This window comes from Maylandia zebra, linkage group LG11, assembly GCF_041146795.1.
Source record: "Maylandia zebra isolate NMK-2024a linkage group LG11, Mzebra_GT3a, whole genome shotgun sequence".
Lineage (NCBI taxonomy): Eukaryota > Metazoa > Chordata > Actinopteri > Cichliformes > Cichlidae > Maylandia > Maylandia zebra.
This window is the reverse complement of record NC_135177.1, coordinates 7,272,890-7,292,467: the sequence shown is the minus strand read 5'-3', so window position 1 is coordinate 7,292,467 and position 19,578 is coordinate 7,272,890. Positions and strand designations below refer to the sequence as shown.

Below are 19,578 nucleotides of genomic sequence, written 5' to 3'. Positions count from 1 at the left end.
ACAACAAGGGCATACTTGTGGTGGCAAAGCACAGACCACGGACGCTTGGGGCAGAGACTACCTGGTGTCCTAAACAACGCTACTTCCATCACGTTTCGGTCAGCCATTGCCTTTTCTGATTACTGGGACGAAGTCCTGGAAAACTAAAGACATTATCTAAAATATAAAGCGTTATCCTTCACATGCAGTGAACATGTAACCTTTGTCACACTACAAGGAAGATAAGCTGAGGGAAACGTCTGCAGGAACACTCCCGTGTCATTTATTGCACTCGTGTTCACTGGAGGGTTGGTTCTGAAAGATGCGGCAGCAACTCAGCATTTCTCTGACATGGCTGTGCTCTGGGCGCTCACAGCTAAGGTAGTGAAGCAGCAGACACACCCAAGGAGCCGAGCAGCACAAATTTTTCGTTTTTCAAGTATTTTCAGCTAAACAACACGTGTACTTCTAAATCCCATCAAATAGCTTTCAGATGTGTATAAGGCGTTTTAGTGTTTGAATTTCTCCATCTCCAATTTCCAGATGTGGTCTGTGTTGTAGAGTAGTTATTTACCGGTATTTGTAACTAATCCATTATATTAGATTCTGCATGTGGTTTATATTGCTGCGTGGAAAAAAAGGTGGGTATAGTGGTAACTTGTAACACAAATCCCACCAATGTAGCAATGAAATGGACACATTAAACTTAATTATTTTTTTTATTCCACTTACATGAAATTACACATTTCCCCCAAAAATTACAGTTATGCTTGGGTGTCCTGTAAGAAAATTCCAAAGACAGACAAAGCTAACCAGCCCAACAACAACCTTCTTTACTCCTCCAAAAACTACTTCTTACCACCATGCAGTTCAGGCAAGTACTGAGAAAAAGGAAAAAACAAAATGTCTTAATTTGAAAAAGCATTAATTAGATACGCAGATGGATCTTTTTCTTTTTTTCCCTTTTTTCTTTTTTTTTTTTTTTAAACTGCCGTGCCAATACAAAACAAAAACAATACAAGCTTGTGTGCTCGTGCTCTTTTGTTCTTCAAAGTTTTCTATACCTCATAACTGATGCATAAAAATACAAGAGCAGTCTACTAAAAACAAACAAAAAAGATAGTAAGAGTAGAAAGTTGAGCAACAGTATGTAGAATGTAACCTTGTCTTCCAACTAAATCTTGGCTTCCTTCTCCCAATCACATCTTCACTGTCTTTACCTCTGCTGTTATTCCCCTTGCCATGTACAAACTCAGTTGTTGTCACCTCAAATATAAGGAGGCAGCTCCTGTTTTTGTCAAGCACAAATGTGTCATCAAAGGATGGTCAAAAACAGCACCGTTAATGAGTAGTACAGCACATACAGCTTAAATATTTTCTTACTTCTACAAACTTAACCTGCTGCATGTTTCATGAGTTTAAGAAACTGCCCTTTCACCCAGCACCTTAATAATGCAACACCCAAAAACATCTAAACCCAAACACTTTTACCCTCCCACCACACCACTTGAATTCCCCTCCCCTTTCCCCACAGTTACTACAAAAAGAAGGAATAGTAAACCGATGGGAATGAGATGAGTACTGAGAGACCTTAGATAGAAAAAAAGATGGAAAGAGTTGGATGACAATGATCAAAATGAGGTGGTCTCAGTGTTGATGATCATGATGAAGATGAGCCAGGACAACAGGGATGACTACGGGGGTCTGGCTCAATCTCTTGGCTCTGAATCCTCGCCTTCAACCTGGTTGTCCGAGGTCCACAGCTGTGGAAAGAGAAGGAGCAGTAAGTGGGAAGAAAGGAATTAATGACCCGGCAGAGGAGAGGCAAACATGCAAGGACAGCAAAAATCATTAACATCTAATCTTAAAGGAATGTTAAAATACAGACCTATGTTAAATAACTTATTTGGGACTACCAGAGCTGACCACAAAGTTTTAGTCTGAGTCAGGTAAATCATTTTGTGAAGAAAAATGTCATTTCAGTAGTAAGATTTAAGAAATGTAACTTACCGTCAAGTTATCTCTCAATAGCTGCATGATTAGTGTGCTGTCTTTGTATGAGTCTTCACTCAGGGTGTCAAGCTCTGCAATGGCGTCGTCAAAGGCCTACAGGGTTCAAAAACAGTTCGGTGAGATTTCGATAGCCTAAAACAAGCTGTTGTGTTTGTGTACACAGGTTTTAGCTGTCATTTGTATTTAACAGCAAATTTACACTTGAGTCCTCAAAGATTGATAGCAGAGAAATAACATTACAGTTAGCACTTTAAAATCTTCAGAAATGTAAACAGAAGCTATGTGGAGTAATGAGTTTACCTGCTTGGCGAGCTTGCAGGCTTCTTCAGGTATGTTGAGGATCTCATAGTAGAAAACGGAGAAGTTAAGGGCAAGACCAAGACGGATTGGGTGTGTGGGCTGCATTTCACTTTTGCTGATATCAAAGGCGGCTTGGTAGGCTTCCTGTGAATTTGAAATGATGCCTGAAAGAGAAAGGAAAGGGCAGTGGAGCTGCGTTTTCAAACTATTTACCACAGATGTCCTGTCCACACACACATCTGACTGGTCTAACCCATGGGGACCTGCACAGACTTCCATTATGCATTTTAAAAAGAACAGAACTTAATATAAAACTAGACTGTATAAAAGTATAAAATACAATTTTCAGCCATGTTCCCAGTATTAGTAGAGTTTAGTAACTTTAAAGAGACCATCAAAGAGGGAATGCATCGGTCTCATTTGTAGACACTGGCATGCTTTCTTTCCCCCAACCATCTGGGTCAAAAAAAAAAAAAAAAGTAGGAAATCCCTGAAAGGACCATAATGATTTGATCCCAAGAAAAATATTCAAGTAATCCAAGCTGGTCACTGTAGACCAAATAAAAGGTATCGTATGTAAAAAAAAAATAAAAATAAAAGAACCTATGCTTCAATGTAATCTTTTTCAAAGTTTTCTAAAAACTGACAGCAACTACCAAAGATCTTTTAGCCCTTAGTACATTCATCCTACCTCTTACTCAAGGAGGACATTTTGACACTTCAGAATTAGAATCTCTATTGTCATTGTAACAAGTCAACAAAATAAAGTGCAGTCCCTGTGGTGTTAAGAGAAAAAGGTTTAAATATAATTACAAAAGAATAGTATAAAGAAAAGAGCACAGTCATTCAGTACACTCCGATACTTTCACAAGTTAACTGATATCTTATCTAATATGTATATTTCAGTTTATCTCAGTCAGCCAAAGATCTAAACCATCACCATACTGAAATGGAGCTTACCTTTCTTGGTGTCTCCTGTAGCCACCTCCGCTAGGTAGCGATAGTAATCGCCTTTCATTTTCAAGTAAAAGACTTTACTCTCTGCTGCTGTAGCGTTTGGAATAAGATACTTGTCCAAGAGACCCTGTTTGAAAACAAAAACAGACAGCAAAGTTTTAGAAAACAATGGACTAAGATATTTAATATAATAGGCAAGGCAAGTTTATTTATATAGCACAATTCAACAACAAGGTGATTCAAAGTGCATATAAAACATGTTCTCTAATATATGTAAGTAGGGCTGTTCGATATAACGATATATATCGGACGACGATATAAAACGTCTATTGTTTCATTTTCCGCTATCGTTTGTTTCGTGGTGTCGCAAAATAATCTGTTTACGGCAATATTTTTTCATCGTTTTGATGGTCACTGTAGTGGCTATATTAATTTCTTAAAGTTCTCTATTTCTCTTATGTTTAATATAACCACAATACGGACGGACAAGCAACTGTTTTTATGCGTTGTCGTTAGCAACAACGACGGTAAAACCATCACGTGGCGCCGCCGTCCGCTTGTTTATTTTCCACAAACCTTTCACAATAAAGCTCAAGATCCTGTTGAGACTTTTCAAAATAAATTGAATCACGTGAAACAGTATGCAGTGTTTACAGATGAGAAGCAAAGAAAGAGCCATCAGGTGCCAAAAAATAAACCTTAGACTCAAATGTTAGAACAGGCTTTTCCCCGCAGCACGCCGTGTAATAAATACTCACAAAGAAAATTGCGGCCATTACAACTTATGTCTAAAAATGTATAGTTTCACGCATCGGTTGAAACACTCGACTCCAGGTACACAACGCCCAGCTGAAAACACTTCACTCAAGTCGAGCTGCCCGAGATTCACAGAATTTACAGAAAATGTTACATTTTTGTCATTTATATCGTTGTCAGGACGATAGACATCTTATACCGGGATATGACATTTTGGTCATATTGCACAGTCCTATATGCAAGCACGTTTTACAACATTGAAGCCAAAACGGCAGCAGTCATCTGTGACCTTTATTGTAAATGTATGCATAATGCATTGACAAAAAACGGTATTCTTACATCACGTGCTGTTAATATTCAATTTCTACTCATCACTTGTTTCCTGAGCCTACAGGAGAAGCTAAAGGTATTTCTGCCTAGTCCAATTAAAAACAAAAACGTGGACAGGCTGAATGGACAAGTGTGGAGTAAAGATGGTTGAGATGGGAAATTTGTGGCAGAGGAAAAAAGAGGGCGTGGATGAAAAGCAACAGGGGTGAAGGAAGAGGAGAAAGCCAGGCTGCTGAACTCCTGATGAGCTTTTGCTTAGAAGTAGGTCACTCAGAACCCAGCTCGGCTCTTCACCACACAAGGATGCACCACTTGGTACCCTAGTTCTGAGGGTAACATGAATACTAGCAGGCAGGGAACAGAATACCTTTCTTTAGTGGGAGTGTGCCTTGGTAATGTGCTATATTAAAGAGCAATGAAACGATATCAAACATTAACGGTAAATGGACTGATTCTTATATAGCACTTTTCTACTCTCCCGGAGTACTCAAAGCGCCTGTATACAACGATGAATGAATACTTTAATTTTAATGTAGTTTCCATCTGGCCATTTGCACTTCTCACAAGAGCTGTGCAATAAAGAGATTACAGATGGCAAAGCAGAATTGTTCCTTGTAGCATTGGTGACCAAATGTTAAACCTCCATTAAAATAACATCTTGATTTGTATGTTTTCACAGGTCTTAAATATGACCTCCAAAAACATGATGAGCTGAGTTTTGTTCCTTAGGAAAAATAAATGTTGCAAGATGGAAATACATTACAAAAATGGTCTAAAAGCATTTTGTGAGTGCTGTTACACTGATGTGACTGAACAGAGAAGCCCTCTGGGATGTCAATGTAGGTCTGGGCCACTGGCAAGGCTAAAATCAAAACTACAACCATGGCATGATGGGGAGTAAATAAAACAAACAAACAAACCCAATAACAATGTAGCAGCAACTCTGCTTTCATTACATTTTTATCTTAAGTTCTATCCCCAAGTTAAGAACAGAGAGTTATTACTAAAATATGGAATAACTTAATATTTCTAAACATGACAGTAATGCACAAACTATGTCTGCATGGAGATTCCTTCCAGTTAACACGTGGTTCCTCATCTTATTCATGCCAGTGAGAGTGAGCATCAGGGTGTGTGCACACGTGTTTGTGCAGGCACCATGAGGCAGGAGCACTCACTGCTACAATTATATTATGTAACAAGTACTAACATCACATTGCTTAAAACCAACCTTAAAAGAAGAAATTAAGTGAAATATTTTGCATCCTCAGTAATGTTTGCACTGTCTGTGACAACAGCTTTTTTTGTCCTGCTACTAAGAACAGGAATAAACATGTCTTTAGACTGGGCCAGATGAAAGCTCACACAAACTAGTCCACTTAAAGTACGCACTGCTGGTGCACTTGTCCCACACCCCTTATGTGCCCATTTGGCTCTCTCTTTCAGTCCCCATAAGGCTTTTTGGCGGAAGTGGAGAGCAGTGAGCCAGAACATTTGTAGCTCAGCCTCTGTCATTATAGGATTAGGGCTCAATGAGTCACCGGGCAGATAATGCGCAGGGAAAGGGATGAACAGAAGCAGAGCTCCGACAGATGGATAGAGTACTTAATATGTTTGCAAAAATTATAAAAATAGTTAACACAAAAACAAGTGGCTAAGATCAGTAGAAAAAGTAAACTATTAGTGGAGTTAACAAATGCATCTTTTTCAAAAATACAAATACTTCATCTGGTAACAGAATGTAGATGCAGCAAGCTGATCAAGCCAAAAGAAAGATGAGGGCTTTGTAACCCTCCAAACAGATAACCATGTGTGCATTTATATTCCCAGTAGGGACATGCACAATTAGTCAACTAATCATTAGCGTTTTTCAAGCATTCATGCTACTGTGAATGCATTCACAGTATTGTTCTTCTAATCTTTATTATTATTTTAAAATTTTATTATCTATTCCGTATGTTTTTTAGACTCCTGGTAGAGTGGGAGGAGGGGGGAAATTTATCTTAAAATCTTTTCTTAAAACTGCTGCTGTGTCCACAGCGTTTGCTCTACAGATATGATTTTACACTCAAAACGTATCCATCGCTGCCCTCTTTCATCCAATGTGTTTATTATTGTAATAGGTGTTATGGTTCTTTCATAAATGTCACCAATGCACAGCCTCTTCCCTCCAACTCTTTCAGGGTCAGAATTTTGTCAATACGACTTGTACTTTTCATTTGGGAAGGATTTGTTTCGGGCTGACTTTTCTGTTTATTTTAAGCAGCAGAAGTGAGGTGCATGTCTGTGTGCGTGTGTATGGAGCCATTGGGTGCAGTCACTATAGCAACCAGGCTCACACCTGCCTGCTTAACTAGCTCTGTCTCTCACTCTGCCAAGATTCATCTTAAACACTTCTCTTTCAACTGCTGCTGTGTCCACAGTGTTTGCTCTACAGCCATCATTTTACCCTCAAAATGTAGCCATTGTTGTTCTCTTTCCAACAGCGTGTCTTTCAAAGCTCAGAGTTGTAAACTTTTTAAACTGTGTGGAGCCAAGTGGAGGGATCACATTTTAGTCATTCAGTGATTCAAAGAATATGAACTTTTAATATTCATTCAGATGTTTTCGGACTCTAAATTTTATTTTGTTATTACTCATCTTTTTCTAATTTACATTTTAAACATGTTCAGCTATTTTCCAACTTCTTCTGTCTGAACATCAGCTTTCGAAAGTTTTGCACTTTTGTTTTCAGGTTAAAAATTCTGTATTTTCCAGCTCATTCAACATTTAAAACTTAACATTCAGCAATTAATTCATTTCAGTGGATACATTCAGATTTCAGCATTCACACTGCAGTTTCTTCAGAAAATGCACTTTCTAGTTACTATTGTCACTAGCTGGTACCAGATGTAATAGTTGTTTAATCTAATTGTCTTACATTTTACTTTCTAACCACTGCCGGTGAATAGCGTGTCCTAATGTTATGCAAACATCTGTCACCAGATCAAGCGTAGTTGGTAAGAAACGCCAAAAAAACATTTATCTTGGCCTGATTTTTTTGTTAACACCATTACTGTTAGTTCTTTTAAAGACAAAAAAAAAAAAAAAAAAGATCAGAGAGACAAGCAGCATAACTGAGCGTTATTTGAGAGGTGGATGTGCTTTCCCTTCTTTATAGGATGAGGAGTTCAGTCACTCGGGAGGGGCTCAGAAGAGAGCCATTCCTCCTCCACATCGAAAGGAGCTAGCTGAGGTGGACAGGTGCTGTCCTACCCAAAGGAGCCCCCAGGGTACATGAGTGCATGATTGCAAGGTGCCTCACAGTTGGGCAGCATGACTCATTACTGAAGAATGTGACTAACGTTTTAAAAAAAGCCTTTGCTTGGAGTTTTTTTTGTAGTTGAACGGTTCTTAAATTTAACCTGAAATCTGAGTGTTTTTGTTTTTAAATAGCCAGTTACTTGATTTTTTTTTTTGCCTCATTTAGTTGACAAAGAAATTAGTCGCCAGGAACATCCCTAATTCCCAGCATGCTAAACTTGGAATCTCGAGTTTACTTCAACTGGACAGTCCAAAGTAGAGACTCAAGTTGTCCCTGGTAACTAAAGATAAAGGGCCTTTCTCAATATGCGTACTTGCCTTCTCGTGTACTTGTGATACGTCATCAGTCGGAGACCAAGTACTGTTCCAATTCGAAGTACGCATCAAGCCGAGAACGCGAAAAAGTCCCGGATGTGTTCTCGCTCCGCCCGTTTTATCGAGCATGCATCGGTGGTGACTTGTGTGGACTTGGTACAGCTAAATATCCCAGAATGCATTTCGTCCAAAACTCAAACGCGGCAATGGCGGACAAGCGGGGCTAAAAACTTTTAAATATTACTCTTTCTGGGTCACAAAATAAACTATTAAGTTCTTTTCAAGCGAGAATGTAGCTGTGTAAACTTCAAATATATGCTCGATTTATCAAGATATCATATATTTCCAAACGCGCTCCGACGTTTTCGGAGACGTCTGTGACCCGCCAGCTCCATAGCAGACAGCGAGGTCGAGGATTATTACAGCCGGCAAGAACAGCGGACTCCCGGCACATCGTTTTCAACCCCCTCGCGGTCTTTTCGCCACTCAGGTTTAACAAACCCCAAGTAGCTGTCTATTGTATTGAGTGTCCACTAAAATAAAAATAAAAGCGTTCTAACATCTCACCTGCTTGTTTTTATTAAGGTATGTACACGTATGTACATGTACACTATTTTTATTAAGATGTGGCTGTGGCTCAGGAGGTAGAGTGGGTCTTCCACCAATTGAAATGATCAGTGGCTTGATCACTGGCTCCTCTGTTCTGCATATCAAAGTATCCTTGGGTAAGACCCTGAACCCCAAGTTTTCCCTTATGCATCCATTGGAGTGTTAATGCTAGAAGGCGCTTTAGTGTATAAAAATGTACTTGTATGTGTGTAAATGTGTAAGTGATTTGGTGAAGTTTGTAATAGAAAGTGCTTTCATTAATCGATTAAAAAAAAAATGGAGAGAAGTGTGCTGTATAAGTACTAGTCTTAAAGATACGCGCTCTTTCCATTACAATCTTTGTAATATTTACAGAATACTTCTGTAATCATATTTTTGGGCATCAAGATAAACACCCTTTCCACAATGGTACAAAAGTAAAAATACAGCAAAGCTGACTTTGCCAAGAGGACAAGTAAAGTATGTTAGGATATTCAAATGAGAAGATGCTGATAGACTCATTACATACATCAGTAAGGTCAAATGCAAACCACTATTGCCGAGATGATCTTTAACAATAACTCAATTATGTTCTAGCATTGAGGTCACAGCAAGGATGGTGTACTGTTAGACTGAATTATTTCTATTACACCCCCCCCCCCCCCAAACCTGGGGAACACAGTTCATGCTAATCTTTAAGCAAATTCCCATTATTTTTCCTGTGCCTTTGGTGGAATATTTCTGTGGAAAATCACCACAGCCTCAACAACTTTAAAGATTTCAGCAACATATTAATGTGAAAAATTAATATGTGTAACAAATTTTCATGACTTTGAGTTTATCATTTCAAAGGTTCTCTTGACCCTCTGCATCTCCTCCATCCATTAGTCTGTTGTGAGGCCTTTCTGCTCATCACTACTAGCTTCAGCTTCAATAGCCCATTTCCTAGTACCACACCATCCACCATCCCTCCACTGCAAATGTCCAAACAATCTCAGCCATGTCTCTTAACCCCCCCAATCTAAAAGAAAAAATAATGAATTAATAATAAATGAATCTCACCAGGACATCATGGCAGATTTCTTTCAGCTCAGTCTCAATCTTCTCCCGGTAGTCCTTGGCTAAGGCTACCTTCTTTTCAGAGCCCTCGGTCTTCTGCTCAATGCTGGAGACCACGCGCCACGAGGACCGACGGGCACCCACCACATTCTTGTATGCCACTGACAACAGGTTGCGCTCCTCGTTTGACAGCTCCAGGCCTTCCTCTGTCACAGACTTCATCAGAGCAGCCATGTCATCATAACGCTCAGCCTGCTCGGCCAGCTTGGCCTTTTGCACCAGTTCCTTCTGAGGTGCCTCAGACATGACTGTTCACTGGAGAATGGGGAACATAGAAAAGGTTGAAATCAGTTAAGTTAAAAAGTAGTATGACAACTCTTCTGTTCCACCAGCAGATACAATTTTTCATTTCAGGGTCATTTAATGCGTCAAAGTGGAAATACAATAATGAATGTGGGTCCTAAAAAAAACAAACAAAAAAAAAAAAAAAAAAACTGCACACATCACCTAACACGTTTAATTGAGTTTCCCCCCCCCCGTCTTTCAGTACCTTTACAAGGAACAACAATGATGCATACCGTGGAAGTTTTTCCTGTCATTTGAAGGATTTATTTATAGTCATAAAGAAAGACTGTGACCGACTGAAAAAAACAGATATTTCTGTTTAAGGGATATCTGTGCTTAAATAAGACCAGTAAACAAAGCTGTAGATCTATTTAATTAATATGCCAACAAAGCCTGCACAGCAACACTACAAGTAGCCACCTAAGCATCTTGTACAGTATTAGCCCTGCAAATTACAGGGCAATGTGAGATCCTGTAGACTTGTAACAGAAGAACTGTGGAATACCAGCTAGAGTTTACAGCCTAAAGCACTATGTAGACTATGCACACATCAACACATAGGAATTGTCATTACTATGTCAATAGCTTACATCCGATTGACCTATCAAAAACAGCCAGTGGGTTTACACAAAAATCAATTCCTTTTTTCCATTCCAGTACATGTAGTGTAGTGTGTTGTGTTCAGATCCATCCTAACGTACAGAAAATAATGCATTTCTTTTTTCAGTTCCAATCTTTGGCCAAATAAGCTAGGAAATTTTAAAAGTTATTGTAACCGTCATGTTATCCGTAAGTAAACAGCTTCTTATAACCGTAAGAGCACAAGTGTGTGAACAAGGAAGTCGATCTTTGCCCGTCAGTGTACCCCTCGCCTAGGAGCAGAATGCACCATGTTAATATGCATCGACTTTAATCAGCAAATAGATGTGCAGAAGGGATGATAAGAATAATATAATGCCAAGAGAATTTAGTGGACACCGTACGGACAAAAATAAGAACTCAATCCTGTATTGCTGGCTCGCCTCTGATGCGCCTCTCTGTTCCTCCGGTACACACACCACACCCTTCCCTGTACCTGTGGCTTGCCCAAAAAGCGGAAGCTAAAGTGCGCAAAGTAAAGCGTGCTTGGACACATTATACTGGCATTAAAGTCACTATTGTAGTCGATACTGACCCAAAAGCGCTTCTCGCAAACTCAAACACACAATCTCACCGTAGAAACGCAATTCAGTGAATGAAAAAAACAACCGCTACATTCAGGCCCGCGTGACTCGTTTCAAGTATGGCCCCGTCTATTTCCTGAAAGAGTAACGCCAAGCAAAAGTCTTGCATAAACGTGACTACTTCATAGGTAGCCCGTCATGCTCACAATTTCAAATATCTACACACAATGTTAACTACAAGAATACAAGGAAAAACAGGAGACAGCTGAGTAGGCGCGACGCCTTTAAAAAGGTGTGTATCGCAGTTGAACTAAGCTAGCTGCTCGCCTGGTGGCACACAAGAAAATACATTTCAATTAACCTCGTTTTTCCTTTCAACACTAGGCACCTAATTGTAAAAACTTTCAATTTAAGATGACAAGCATCATACCGCTTAATTAATAAATCGCTAAATACCCTCGTTTTAAACAAAATGTGCCGTTTGTATGAGTGCCAAAATTTCAGAGCTTCAATTATTCGACAGACACGCCTTCTCCGTCTGCCATTTCCTTTTGAAACCAGACATTAGCCATATCCCACAATGTAACGTTAGCTAAGCTAGCCATGCCATTGTTCTTTAGATTGATGAGCGTCGCCGGAAGACGCAACCCTGCTACCAACTGGAGACAATGAATCTCTATAGCTAGTCTGATTAATGAAAAGTCAGAAGACCTTAAGATGATACGAGTTTCAAAATGCACTTTAAAAAGCTGCAAGTCATTTCATACCTGAGTATTGGCAGATGTCAGTGTTACCAAGCCACAGCTGATTCTCTCAGCCGCCCGACTGAATGCAGTCCACGGGGTTTCCTTCCAATCACATCAGTCCAAGGCACTGCCGGAGAAAAGGAGGGCTGACGTCAAACGTTACCATGACAACCAAAGCAAAGTAACATGGAAGTTGTAGTTCACCATTACTTCTCCAGTCTTTGTGAGGCAAATGAGTGCATATAATGTAGTCGACAAAAGCACCCTTTGAAGACTTTGCAGTTCATTATTTTACCGCTATGATACAGGCACTTGTGATTAAGCTTATTTTACTGCCTCCAGCAAGCGGAGAATTCCTCTTAATAAGACAGTTAACATCAGTGATATATCCAACATACAGATCTTTGTCTTACTGTATATCATCATTTTGTATAAGAGTAGAGACTGCAGACACCAAACACTAAGAGGAAATGTCAGTCACTGAATGACACTCAAGTAGCTATATATATATATATATATATATATATATATATATATATGTACAGATCAATTTTTATTAGGAGAACCATGTCCCTCACTCAAATGCCTCTGTGATATTTCCACAAAATAAAATATTTTCAATAAGATTATTTGCTAAGGATGCTGAGGGCATCACAAACTAGAACACAGGACACGGTTACAGTATATCTTGCTTAACAGAAACTACTATTTCTGCATTCTGGTTGGTTTCCAAGGGGAGAGAGTAAAGCTATTTTTGCCCTGTCACATGTTTTCCCCTTGGGCCAAGATTTCAAGCTTGTAACCTATTTAAGAGCAGAGCACATAGTACTGGGTGTAGAAAATCATAGGCATAAATGCAAAGAAGAAAAAAGATCTTCACACTTGTCAGTTTGTGGTCCAGGAAGGGCGTAGCACCAAACCAGAGTCATTTCGCAGAAAGGGAAAAAAAATAAGATTAAGCTGAGTGATTGCTTACATGTAACCGGTTGGGTGAGTTCTCATTCAGTCCATCAACCTTATCCACAGAACTTGAATGCACATGCACACACATGCACAAGATGAATGGGTACACTGCAAAAAGTCAGTTGTCACAGGGTCACTCAGCTTATGTAACATCTCTGATTGAAACCTTAAAGTGCTACAATAGAGTCTGATTGGTGTAATTAAGCAATAAAAACAGAACTAAACTAGACAATTAATAAAGGGATTAAAAAAAAAAAAACAACTAAATTTTGATCTTGGATCTACATGTCTTATTAAAGGTAGGTACTCCTAAAAATCCTGCAGGGTATTTAGATTTCACAATGCTGACGTGGTCCTTGGTGAGTGATGTATCAAGAGTTTGTTATTTGCAGGATAATTTATCAATGAATAAATTATAAATAATGGCAAAAAAACTCAAATGATCATTAAAGACAAATTAAATGAAAATAATCCGTTTAAAGTGAAAAATACAGACTAACATTTAAGTATGTAGATTGGACAATGTGTAATATAAATCTGGAGGTGTAGTCACATACATGATACCTGTAGTAGAGTACACTTTCACGTGGAGTTTTATACGCCTGTAACTTTGAAATTATATTTAACAAACTCTAACTTATATCACTTTAATGGCATTTCTACACATGTAGGAATGGCTATATTTTCTTCAATCAAAATGTGCTAACCTATGCATGAGCAATTGTGATATCATTGTGTAAAAAATTTATATCATACTATGAAATAACCCCAACATAAAATCAAGTCTTTTGCAGTCTCACATCTTGTATATGGTCTTTCGTGGTTGTAGTCAGGGAAGAGACAATGAGAAAAGCTGTTTTAAGGCCTTCTTCACAAAACCTGTTGGTCCAGCAGAACACCACTCTGACCCCACTATTTACTGTGCACCAGTCACAAGATAAGCTCCAGGCTTCCTCATCGGTGTATACAGAGCCAGAGGTTGCCTGAAACAATTCACTCTGTAGATGTTACACTACAGTAAATCAATAAATAACCACTCTTAGAGGAAGCAAAGAGTGTGAACTATAATAGCCTTTTCAATTTTATAGCTCTAATATTCTGCTGACATTTTCCACCCTAATTACCAACAGGATGTGTGCATTAACAAGGAAGTATGAATACAAAAAAAACAAACAAACAAAAAAGCCCACCTGTGTACCAATTTATGTAACATTCCCATTAAGCAAGGAACTCATTATGCTTGTGCTACATTTCTGGTTCATAAATATAGAGATTTTACCATCAACAGTGCAGCTGAGCAGAAGATCTTTGACTCATAATGGGGTATGAGCCGAGAAGCTAATGAAACCAATTGCGCAGATTAAATTTGTTGGTGTTACCTGAAACAGATGGAAGAGCGGAGGCAGACGAAGAAATATACCAAAGAAATATATCAAACACACCAAATAGTCGGCAGGATTAAAATTGTAGAAACTGTCCAATCATGTTGATTGCCCATAATAACGAGGAAGGAATAACAGCTAAGAAAAGGATGAAGAGTGGAAAGGCAGCTGATCCAGATGACACACCTGTGGAGGGTTGGAGATGTCTAGAAGAAAGATCATTGGACTTTTTAACCAGATTGTTTACTACAGACGATGCCTGAAAAATGGGGAAGAAACGTGCTGGCAAAGTATGTAAGGGGTGGTGCAGGACAGGTATGAGGGCAGTGAGATAGTGGTGAGCTCATTCTTGTTTGCAAGGTCAGATTGGAGTCTCTGTGGACTATGACGTTTACACATGACTTTGTGATCTGTAGCGAGCATAGAGAGCAGGTGGACAAGCTGTTTTCTTCCACCTACTCGGCGGAGCATTCTTCTAGAGCAAATACGAGGGATACAGACAGAAAAGTGAAGTTCCAAGGAGTAGAGGTACTGACGATGGGTAAATATAAATACATGAGATGAACATTTTGAAGCAAAAGCGACACAAAAGAGATGAAGAAGAGAGTGTAGGGAGGGTGGGGTGAGTGTCAGAGGTGAAATGTTAAAGGGAATGTTTACAAGATGATAGGGAGACCTGCTATGATGTATGATTTTGAGACAGTGGCACTTACAGAAAGGCAGGAGGCCAAGTGATTGACCAGATTGGAAAAAATATGAAGGACATCTCAAGGTCAGATGGCTTGGACATGTACAGAAGACAGACGGTGGAGATACCGGACAAACAATACTGAATTTGGAGCTGTCGGTTAAGAGGAAGCCCACAGTAGGTCATGCAGATGGTTGGAGTAACAGAAAATGATGGAAGGAACAAGATGAGATGGAGCAGATGCTGTGGTGACCCCTAAGAGGAGCGGCAGAAAAAAAGAAGCTGAGCTTCCATTAAGTTTCCACCTACTGTAGGGGAACCTAAGGCAGAATTTAGCAACTTTCAAAGTTAAAAACACAACTTGGTAATATTAATATAAAATAACTTTATTCAAAGGCTATACATTACATTTTGTGGACAAAGATATGATTATTACAAAAAGTAAAAACATGGCTGGTTGTCAGTCCAGACTTTAGCAGTGTTACAATGTCAGTGGTTAATGACCAGCAGGTCCAAATGTATTGAAAATAGTTCCTTCCAATGAATTAAAACTGTCTTTGCCTGCTATGATCAACTTATATAAAATAAGGTAAAGTAAGATGATGTACGGTGTAATTTAGTTTAGACTTTGCAGGTTCAGAGCTGAAACAAACCAAAGAGCACGAGACTGCACTTGGGATTGTTTTCACATACACCATAGAGATGACAGTGAGACAAGTTACACTGCAGAATACATACAATAGCTGTGCACAATTATGTCACATGTATTACTACAATGACCAACTCTGGGGACAGGAGTTCATTAGTGTTGTCATTTACAACACCCAGTGCAAACCTATTTTCAGTCGACATACCTCTTATAATAGGATCAAAGGTAAATATCCAGATGTTTACTGCAGCAGCAGAGTAGGAACATGGAAAGCTTTGCAGTGATCAGACGTGTAGTGCCCTGTCTGCAGAGCTTTTACAAATTTTGCACATGACAAAAACTTATTTGACACAAAATTTGTTTCATGATAATCTGAGGGGTAAATGCAATGCACAATTTCAGCAACTGTGCAGGACAGTACATTTGACACATTTTTCACTTCAACAACAATAGACTCATTAAAAAATAATGGTACCAAGCCAAAAAATATATGTGTTTATATATATATAGATATATATAATCAGTGCAGATTAGAAGTAAATCTGAATCTAATAGAAAGAACACAGCATTAGTGGTTATGAATGTGACTTTGCAAGGACATTAATGAACTCTAGTCACATTCTGGATAACTATTATTTTGACATCAACCCTTCTGCATCACAAATCCATCTCAGTCAAAACCCATAATGGATTTCACATTACACTGGATTTGGCAGATAACTTCCAATTATCATCATCATCTTTGTTCATTTGAGCCAGTGCCAATTCATCTTGTATTCAAAGCTTGCTGTGAAACAGTGGGAGACCTGAGATGGTGGTGGAGCCCATGGACAAGCTAGTCTTGTGAGCATAACATTTTGAAATGATCAGATTTTGCAAATATTGCATACAATCAAAAGTGGAACACATACATTTATGCCAAGAGAGGGTAGCTGTCTTCAGTCCAATTGATTGTGTAAAATCCCTACATAAGCACACCCATACATCAGTTAATCATCATGAGCAATAACTGAAGCTGTACTGAAGATTATCTGAAACACCTCAAAATGTAGAAGCCTGTCCTGAGTTGGTTCCAACTGCCTTACAGAAAGAGGTTAATCCATTACGCCTCCACACCAACCAACTCTGGGGGCATTGGAGACTTTGGATGTTTGCTTTCAAAGTGCTGCTTAAAGGTCTTCGGGTCGGGCATTTGTGTCTGGTAAAGGGAAAAAAAAAAAAAAAAAAAAAAAAGACGACATCAATGAGAATGACATCAGTTTACTCAGATATATCAGCAAAACCATAATATGAGACAAAAGGTGTTTCACAATATGATCTCGACTGGTTGGATATTAGATTACATTACAAACACCAGCTTGTTTAGTCATTGTTAAGGCTTTGAGCTGCTGCCGCTCTGTAATCGCTTGGATAAGTGATAAATGGCTAGAGGAAACACAGAAACTTATTTACAGGTAATACAGAAAGTCACGTTGCCTGGTGAGTTTTCCAGTTAAAACATGTAAACAGGATGTAGCATGACAGCTCATGTTTGACTTCAACCTGGTCAGTCAATCCAGGAGCAAACACAGACTGGTGAAGAGGAAAATCGCCTGGAGTTCTGACAAATTTCAAAAGCAGTCCGATTCTGGACAAGCACTGAAGAGAACATGACTGTGAAATGGTCTCAGAGACAGAAAATCTGTTTGTCCCACTGAATGCAGGTAAAATCAAAAACAAATTGCCTGCATTTGTCGCTTCATTCTTCCAGGAAGAGCAGAAGCTGATGTCATTTATGCTAAACATTGGGCAGTGCTGTGCCAACCGAGCAGCATTGCATGCCACCACCTGTGTGTCAGATGACGGCAGTGACAAGAAAAGCTGACCGTCCTTGGCACAGGTGTGAAAAGAGAAGCAAAAGGTGTATGAGGGTATTAGAAAGGGATTTTAACCACTTTCCATCACACCTTTCTAACAATCGTAGAGATGTAGTTGAAACTTGAAGGGGGGTGGGGGGGCTGTAAGATTACTATGACCTGTTAGCTTGGCATACTTTATCAATAAGCTGTCAATTATAAACCTGCACAAATCCATGCTGTCCAGGTAAAACAGCACTGGGATGAATCCAATCTCGGTTGTGATCTGCTTTCAGCTTGTGACTCACTTCTGTTCTACTCTTAATGTTTTATATTTGATTGTTTACAAAATATAAGAAATGCCAAGCAATTCTAACTCAGTCTAGGAAAGCTTACTGACCTAGACTTTACTGAAATGAGATCATACCTAGTAATCACATAACATGGTGAAGTTATTTAAGGTAGCTGGCTGGGAGGTATAACTTCCAACTTCAGTGTTACAGTGAAGTGTGAAATGAGATATGGTATAGGTATTGACTTAATCACATTGCAAACAATATGATCAAATCCACTGCAGTGATTTGCCAGCCTCCTGTGTAGTGAGTTCCATCCTAACTACATGGTTAAATGTTAGCTAATGCTGCTAATGTCAGCTTTAGCCCATACCCGACACACGGTGCATGTGTATACTAAAGCAGCCTTAGCTGCAGCCTTCTGGTCATGGCCTTTACTCTTCTTGATCTCTGCCTGCTTTTTGGCGTTTTTCTGCTGGGACTGGAACTTTTGGTGCCCACGGGCCATTTCTGATGTTCCACCTGCCAAAAATATACAACAATTTAATCAACACAGCACTAGCAAGAAGATGACAAGCCTCTAATACAATGACTTTAGGGAAGGTGAAGGGAAATGCAAGGCACCAAGGGAATAAAAGCCACACCATCCTGAAATGCAGAGAAGTGACAGCAGCTGAGGGTTTGGCTTAAGAACTATTAATTATTTACAGCTGAAGCATACCTGTCTCCTAACTTAACTAGACTTCAAAACGTGCAAGGCAGCAGCGGCTGTGAAACGCCGTTTGGAACTAGGCTAACTGTTGCTTTTTGGGTCACATGCATCAGGCAATTATCTCGGAAATTTCCCCAAAGAAAATCTAAATGCTCATTTTCAAAGTTATTATAGACAGACTATAAGATTTAGGTCAGTATTGTAGGGACTGTATGAACTCTGTTTCTGAGCGACATTTTTAAAGCCGAACTCGTTTACTATCATCAAACCAGAATCAGTCAGCTATTCGAATAATAAGCACGTCACAAAATAAGTGTTGATGTCTCTTTTCAGTTGCCACATTGCATTACCTTAATCAGCAAATATTTAAGTTAAAATATCGTCCACCACTGACCACGGTGGGTGATGTAAGGACAGTCCTCGCCATGCAGTGCCCATTCAAGGCTAACGTTATTTGAAAATGCTGCTTTAGTCTTAACAACTTCAACTACCGTTTTTCTCACTTCGGAGACATCTTGATAACACTAAAATAACTTTTTTTTTTTTTTTAGAAAAAAAATGTAACCATACATTTCTTTTCGTACTAATTCAGAGACACTAGCATTCAGTTAGCCGGTTGCTATCCGGTAGCTTGGATAATACATTGACACATACAATGAACACGACTTTAAGTAGACACTGAGCACTAAAACGTACTACTAGGCGTTTTGTAAATACCTTACCAGTTAAAAAAAGTACTTGTATCAGTGAAGACAATCACTAAACTGAAGCAGCACTACGCTGAGTCCTCTGGAACTCTCGCCTATCCCTGCCGTTTGGCGTCACCGCACTAGTGCGCATGCCCAAACCATGAACTATGATGCATTCAAAGATTTCCAGTAAACCCCAAATCATGACAGTTCTACACGAATCAAGTTGGGGGCTTTACTGACAGCACATGAAGGCTCCATCTTTCTTTACAGGAGGAACATTTCCCAGGAAGAAAAATTGGCGTAATAAAACGTAAAGTAGTTATTTAACCACAAAAATACATTTCCGAAAAACAACAAGAATAGCAAAACACCTTTGAACTCAGCAAATGTATAACAGTTTTCCCTTCAAGGTGCAAGACAAATGCATGCCACAAGGTGTCGCGATACAACACGAAGGAACAGCCACCATAGTTTTCTCTTACGCCAATTAACAATTAAGATGATATTCAT

At 39.2% G+C, this 19,578-nt stretch overlaps 2 protein-coding genes across 2 annotated transcripts; both read right to left on the bottom strand.

Moving 5' to 3' along the window:
- Window positions 1-679: 679 nt before the first annotated feature.
- Window positions 680-11,998, bottom strand: LOC101481383 (14-3-3 protein zeta/delta). Its single transcript, XM_004560038.4, has 6 exons — window positions 11,876-11,998; window positions 9,604-9,915; window positions 3,253-3,376; window positions 2,293-2,456; window positions 1,990-2,085; window positions 680-1,742 (listed from the first exon to the last, which is right to left on the bottom strand). The coding sequence occupies exons 2-6, from the start codon at window positions 9,904-9,906 to the stop codon at window positions 1,689-1,691; spliced, it is 741 nt and encodes a 246-aa protein (XP_004560095.1). The 5' UTR covers window positions 9,907-9,915; window positions 11,876-11,998; the 3' UTR covers window positions 680-1,688.
- Window positions 11,999-15,252: 3,254 nt separating this feature from the next.
- Window positions 15,253-19,234, bottom strand: LOC101482161 (zinc finger protein 706). Its single transcript, XM_004560041.4, has 3 exons — window positions 19,099-19,234; window positions 18,038-18,186; window positions 15,253-16,734 (listed from the first exon to the last, which is right to left on the bottom strand). The coding sequence occupies exons 2-3, from the start codon at window positions 18,170-18,172 to the stop codon at window positions 16,639-16,641; spliced, it is 231 nt and encodes a 76-aa protein (XP_004560098.1). The 5' UTR covers window positions 18,173-18,186; window positions 19,099-19,234; the 3' UTR covers window positions 15,253-16,638.
- Window positions 19,235-19,578: the final 344 nt, after the last annotated feature.